At 37.3% G+C, this 7,452-nt stretch overlaps 1 protein-coding gene across 1 annotated transcript; it reads left to right on the plus strand.

Annotated features, from left to right (window-relative positions):
• Nucleotides 1-1,495: 1,495 nt before the first annotated feature.
• Nucleotides 1,496-6,991, plus strand: LOC118744867. Its single transcript, XM_036478254.1, has 4 exons — nt 1,496-1,899; nt 1,939-3,249; nt 3,309-3,466; nt 5,665-6,991. Exons 1-4 carry the CDS (start codon nt 1,496-1,498, stop codon nt 6,546-6,548), a joined length of 2,757 nt encoding a protein of 918 aa, XP_036334147.1. The 3' UTR covers nt 6,549-6,991.
• The last annotated feature ends 461 nt before the right edge of the window (nt 6,992-7,452 follow it).

Raw genomic sequence — 7,452 nt, forward strand, 5'->3', positions numbered from 1 at the left:
TTTTTAAATTAATTAAAACGCAAACCCGTAAATATCTCGTCTTATAATAAATGAAATGAAATGAAATGAATATGCAATCTCAATGATACATATCTCTGTACATATTTGATTTCTGCGCGAGGTGCATACGTGCGCAGATACGATTTCCACAAGTATGTATACATACATTCATATGTTTCTTCTTGTTTTGCTATAACCGGAAGAAAATTCCAAGTGGCAGGTGTTTCTGCCACAAAAAAAAATTACACAATTAGATATCAAAATATATATCTCAAAATATGACTAAATGGCGCAAATGGTTAATGAGTTTCACACTACCCATAAGTTTCAGCCAATTACCCGCATCTACTATTTACACAAACAATGGCAAACAATTGGATGCAATGTGGCAAGAGTAAAATATACACATTATCCAATGTGTTTATTTCTTCTTTTTGAATGAAAAACGCATCCATCATAAGATAAACTGAGAGTGCAAGTCAAATTAAAACCATATTTAACAGCTGATCATGACGTATGACAAAAGACCAAAACAGAAGCAGAGAGAGTTCGGCTAATTTTCCATTTCCCCAAAGCCAGTTCGCCAACATAGCAAAGGCAACTGAAAATCAGTATTTTTTCAGACGACGAAGAGCACACTTCGGGCAAACGAATCGGTGGCTAAAAATTATTTGAACAAATACTTAATATTTAAATAATTACATATTTACATATATATGCCTATTAAGTTTAATATAATGCAAATACTTTGTTTGTATTTTGCAATAATTTTTGCAAAATCTAAATCAAAGTATTCAAAAGACGTGTATGCGTTTTGCGGTATACTGGAGCTGCGAAAGTTATTGTGTAAAAATTTGTGAAAAAATTTCGTGCATATAAGCAGATTCCAAAAACTTTCGGTGTCAAAAATGGTCGAGTTATAATTATAGAATTTAGCATTGAGAGCAGTGGTGTAGAAAAACGATGGATTTCAGTGGCTGGCTGTGAAAATGTATTGAGAATTTAAAAACATAAAAGAAAATGAAAAGGATGTCGAAATTTTATGGGTGCAATTAAAAATAGACGCATTTGAAGAGTGCGACAAGAAATTTTTAAATTATAAGTATGTACCGAACACTAAAACATGCAACAAAATTTTGCAAAACGAAGACCGAAAGCGAGAAAGTAGTGAAAGCAGAAATATAAAAATATTAAAACATATTTTAGTAATTTGTATGCCAACCGGCAATTGATAGTGAAAGCAGCAGCGATGAAAAGAAAAATAGCTTAAAACAAAGTGTTACAATTAAATAAATTAACATTGCAAACATTATTAATTGAAGTCAAACAAAATATCGCACGTAAAAACGGAAAAAATAAGTTGCAAAATTAAAAAAAAAAAAAAAGTAAACTAAAACAATATTTAAAACTTAAAAAGAAATATAAGTAAACTAAAACAATATTAGGTTAATCAATTTCCTTTAAAACCCTTAACGAATCTTTTTGACGCTAAATCATGGATCAGCCGGTGCAGCCAGAGGGTGTCACCGTTCGCCGCCGTCATCGAAAGCTGACGCGACCGCAACGTGAGAAGACGCCCGACCCAACGGCAAAACCGAATGGCCGACGTCGCTACTCAGAGGATGAAAGCAGTCCAATTGACGGTACCACAGCTTCTGAAGAAGCTGCCGGCGTGCAAACTGTACGCATGCAAATCCGTCCTCCCGGCATCATGTCTGCACACGAAAGCAAAATCTTACGACGCCGCGACAAGACATTTGCCACCTCGGCGGCACGTAGTCTTTCACAGCCACGTGAAGCTGAACGCCTCACCAGCCCAGAAGCCGATGAACTCATTCGTACCGTCAAACATCGTAGCCTCTCCTCGCCGCGGAATAACGATGAATCTAGTGAAAGCGAGCTTACAGCAAATCCCATTGCGCCAACCCCCAAGGCGAGTCAACGACATTTGTCACCGCCACAACCGCGTTCGACCGCCGATGAAAACCTCAGCCGATTAGAGCAAAATATGCGCCGCTTTGAGGAGGAACGCAAGCGTTTCGAAGCGGACAAGCGTCATTTTGAGCGGGAAAAACGTGAGCACCGCTTGCACTACAAACAATTGCACGACAGCGATGAACGCAAACGTCTTCTACAGAGTTATCGCAAATTAAGTGATCGCATACAATTGCCAACAGACGCTGAGGAACGTCGTCGCATGGTTCATAGTCTGCGCCTGCAGCGCAATGAAGCGCCAGTACTGCAGCCACGTCATCGTCACAGCGGCTATGATGAGTCCTCTACGCAATTCTCTTCATCAGAAGTAGACGATGTGGAAGAGGCTAAGGCGCGCAAAATGGAGAAGCAAACACATCCGGTGCGCCGTCAGGTTTCGGCCGTCACAGGGCCGGTGCATTATGTTGCAGGTGTACGTGGACCACCGCCTCAACCACCGGAACGACGCAGCGTCAGCCGTAATAACTCACTCTCACCCATAAGACCACAGCGACGCTCAAAGACACCGGAACAGCGGGCGCAAATTATCAGACGACTTGCGGAAAGTGAGGCCAACAGTAAATCGGGTAGTTTAACACCAGAACCACAGACGCCTGCCTCACCCGCAGAGCAAAAGTTTCCCGAATATCCGAAGCCACAACCGCCTGCCGAAGTAGCCGAGGTGCGTAGGCGGTACAGTGTACCACGCAAGGATTCGCTGACAGAAATTGCCAAGCGCAGAAAACAAAGTTTGGAGAAAGCTGAGGCGGAAGCCGCAATGCTAGCCGCCGCTAAGGAAGCAGAAGCCGCAAGAATTGAAGAAGAAGCACGCAAGGCGGCAGCTGCCGTTCCTCTCATGACAATTGTTATGGGCAAATTGATAGCTTTCTTCGCTAGTAAACGTGCCGAAAAACAGAAGACACAAAAAAATCAAGATGTGCATTTCGCTTCCGATGAGTTGGTCTTGCCACAAGATCTGGCTGAGGAGGAACTACCCAAAAATCTGCTCTCAAAAGAGCTACTACGTCGTCTTTACTGGGATATACGCCAGCAATGGCGACGCATGAAAGCCGAATATCCCGGAGAGATAAAAAAAATTCGTCTTATGCGTAATAAATGCATAGCAGAGTTGATTCTACTCATACTGCTTTGTGGTTTTGGTGGACTTATGTTTCGCTATACCGAGGGTAGTTCGGAGAATATATACAAGTGCGAAGTACGCAAGGTGAAGCGTGACTTTATCGATAACCTGTGGACAGTTAGTCACAATATGAGGTAGCTAACACATACGAGCAGTGCTGTATTTTCTACTGAATAAATTTTAAATTTTGCAGAGAAGACGACTGGAAGTCGCTGGCACGACAGAAGTTGCGAAAGTTTGAAGATGAACTAAATTTGCTGGCTGAATTGGGAATACGGCGATTTCCTGGCCAAAAGTCATGGAACTTTGTAAATTGCATATTGTTCTGTTGGACCGTTATAACAAGAATAGGTGGGCAAATTCGCTAAAGTATTGTTCACCCAAAAACCGTATTCAGTTTTCTTGAACGCGTTTTAATTTGAGGAAAGCCATAATCCATTTGAACTTCATAAATGAGAAAACTACTCGCATGACTATTGTTTTAACTACAGTGCCACCTTTTAAAAAATATAAAATCAATTCAATTAACGAGTTAAACGAATCAGTTTAAGATGGGTATCAAACAAGAGATTTTTTAGAAATCTTTATTTCAAAAATATTTTTAAAGATGGCTGCCACCTGTTTAGAAATTCAAAATCAATTTAAGTAACAAGTTAAATGAAATACTTCAATATGGGTATCAAATGAGACAGGGTGAAGGAAAGCTGTATCTATTTCGAAAATATTTTGTCACGAGGGTTGCCACGAGTTTAGAATTAAAAAATTAATTTAGTTTATCAGTCAAATGAAATCTTTTAATATGGGTGTCGAACGAGAGAGGTTTAATTAAGCTTTATTTTGAAAATGTTTTTGAAGAGGGTTGCCAACGTTTCGAAAAGGTACATCCAGTTAAATTAATCAGTTGTAGTTTAATATGGGTATTAAACGAGAGAGGTTTAGTTAGGAAATCTTTATTTCAAAAAATATTTTTAAAAAGGATAGCACCCTGTTTGGAAATCCAAAATTAAGTAAAGTAACAAGTTAGCGGCTACCAAACAAGATAAGCTAAAGAAATGCTGTACTAATTTTAAAACTATTTTTGACGAGAGTTGCCACCAGCTTTAGAATTTAAATTAAATTTAATTGACAAGGTAAATGGTAAGTTCTACTAATGTTATGACTGTAAAAGTTTTTGAGTAAGTGTGTACGTTTGTTACTCTTTCTTTGGATGAAATTTGGCATACATATAGCTTATGACCTGCATCAACATGTAGTATACTTTTTTAAAGGGTTGCCACCTATTCAAAAATGTTTAAATATAATTAGTTATTTCAAACACATACTACAAAAAAGCAGGTGTGAAAAAAACTTTAATACGAATCGAAAATACTTTGATGAGGGTTGCCAGCTTTTAAATTGAGTTTAATAAAATATTACAATATGTATGTATATATTTCAATCGAAAGATTTGAAGAATGTGTCACCTGTTTAAAAAATTTAATTCAGTTTAAGTGAATATTTGCAATATCCTTCGTCTGACACATCGTAGGTGTTCTGTTTCAAAACCAATAACTTACTTACTAAAAAATTGTTTATTATATTCAAGAATTTTTATTGAGCTTGATGCCGTTTTTAATGAAAATCTTACCGTGAAAAAGCAACAATAATTTGAAAAAATGGTAGAAGTGATATCTACTTCGGAAATTACCACATTTCCTCATCAGACTTGTTTCAGTAGGATTCGAACCGACGATCCCACTGATTAAGCCAGTCGCCTACGCACTGTGCTAAGTCCGCCTTGTGAATTTTTGTTGTTTTTTCCACTATTTGATTCCGTTAAGCCAACTACAATCAAACGCAGCTATTCCAGTGCTATTAAAACTTGATCATGTGGTTGTTGGGTTTGTTTGTTTTTGTTAATAATTCTATTATTAGAATGTTTAACTTTTAGGTGTGCTCGTCCTTAAGTTATTTGTTTTTGTTATTTTATGGCCTTATAACAATTATATTCGTTAATTTTTATTGCGCTTGAGGCCTCAAGCTGAAAGAAGTCTGATGAGGAAATGTGGTGATTTCCGAAATAGCTATCACTTCTACAATTTTTTTCAAATTATTGTTGCTTTTCCACAAGAAGCTTTTCATGAAAAACGGCCTCAAGCTTAAAAATTGTTGAATATAATTGTGATAAGGCCATAAAATAACAAAAACAAATGGTTTATTATAGCTTAAAATTATTGTAACCAATAGAGGTATGTTGTACGCGTATTGAACTTAAATTAATATTATTAATTATTACTTTTTTATTTATTTTAATTATTTTTTTTTGTTTTGTCACAACGTGTAGTAAATAAAAATGCATTAAGGGCCGTTAACTTATCTATTTTAAAGTATAGTTAAATCATTATTAAAATTTAACTACAGAAAATTCTGTGTAATTTTATATAATATAGTATCTATATAATTATACCTAAGTACATAAGAATTCCTTTTGCATAATATTATATAAATAAATATATATATACTAACTAAATGACATAAATTAATTAGAATTTTCTCTTTATAACTTGCAGGTTATGGTCATATTGCCCCCGTAACAAATTTGGGCCGTACCTTGGCTATTGTCTACGCCATCATTGGTATACCGCTATTTCTTCTCATTTTAGCGGATTACGGAAAACTGTTCACGCGTGCGCTGAAGTTCCTATGGGTCTATGTACGCCGCTTATACTACGCTGGCACCTGTCGCAATATACGCAAGCACCAATCGGTGCGCGATGCAATGAAATTTGCGCGACGTTCAAGCACGTACTTCGGTCGCGAAATGGATATTGAGTCGAGAACTACAGCGCCTGAAACGCCATCGTCACCTTTCGATGAGACATTTGAAGTGGACGATGAATTCAATCTTCCCATTTCTGTGGCTTCTTTCCTGCTGATCAGTTACATTCTGATTGGTGCACTATTTTACTCAATGTGGGAGGAGTGGAGTTACTTTGAGGCATTCTACTTTGTTTTCATTTCTATGTCGACCATCGGTTTTGGTGATCTAGTACCCAAACATCCGATCTTTATGATGTGCAGTATTCTGTATTTGGTCTTCGGCTTGGCACTTACATCCATGTTCATCAATGTTGTGCAAATTAAGCTGAGCGACACTTTCAAGCAGGCGTCTATTAAGCTCAGCACTACGATTGGCATAGAATTGCCGCCTGATGAGAATGCTGAGGAGCTGGAAAAAGAGGGTGAAACAGAAATGAACAATCACTCAGCCACTCCCCATACGGATGAAGGTGGACCTAAATCGCCGCCAGCGCCGCCAACGCCTCAAGCACCACCAGCACCACCAAAGCCGGCGCCAAACAATGCGCGCGATGCTGAAAGTCCACCACCTTTGCCAAGTCGGAAGCAGGAAGCGGAAGGCGAGGTGAAGAAAAAAGGTTGGCGATTTTGGTAAAGACAATTTAAATTCTAAGTTGAAAAAGTAAAACTTCTCCATTTCTTTTTTCTATTGAATACGGCTAAAGCGGTTTCATTTTCTTCGCTGAAACAAAACTTCAAGCTTGAAGTTTCTAAAGCTTTTATTTTGAGCGCACTTTATAACATTTTAATATTTCACAACTTATAAGACCACTTTACTTCTTACACGCACATATCACCGTTGAACACTCACGACCCATATTAAATCAAAATCTTCTTGCCATAGTTTTAAGTTAAGGTGAACTTGATAAAAATATATTTTTATATTTACATACGTACATGCATGCATATATGTATAGCTTTAGCATAAGCTGGATTTGCGGTTCGAAACTTCTGCTGTCCAAAGAAAATAATCGTTAAAAAAAAATAAGAAAATATGTTTCAAATTAAAATTTAAAAAATAAAACCTTTATTCGACAATTTTAGTGAGCTTTTTTTTTTTAAAAATCGTTGTGAAAACAACAACAATTTACAAATGGTAGAAATTATAGCTGCAATTTCGGAGACCACCACATCTTTCCAACAGATTTATTCATCGAGTTCGCTGGGATTTTGTTGCTATTCAGACTTGAAACGCACTTAAGCACGAGCACGCCTTCAAGTTAAAATTCTAAAAATAGAGCTTAGCTAAAAAACAACAACCACATGACCAAGTCTAAATAGCAATAAAATCGTTGCCCGCGATTGTTGTTGGGTCAACAAAAATGAAAACGCAGCAACAGTTTACATAGAGTGAACTTTGCTCAAAGCGTAGACTGACTTTGTACGCCGGAGTTGCTGGTTAAAATCCCAGAATAGCAGCTGTAATTTCTACCATTTGTAAATTTTTGTTGCTTAACAAAATGATTTTGTTATTAAAAATAGTCTCAGGCATAATAAAA

This window comes from Rhagoletis pomonella, unplaced genomic scaffold, assembly GCF_013731165.1.
Source record: "Rhagoletis pomonella isolate Grant_MI unplaced genomic scaffold, Rhpom_1.0 Rhpom_scaffold_00008, whole genome shotgun sequence".
Classification (NCBI taxonomy): domain Eukaryota; kingdom Metazoa; phylum Arthropoda; class Insecta; order Diptera; family Tephritidae; genus Rhagoletis; species Rhagoletis pomonella.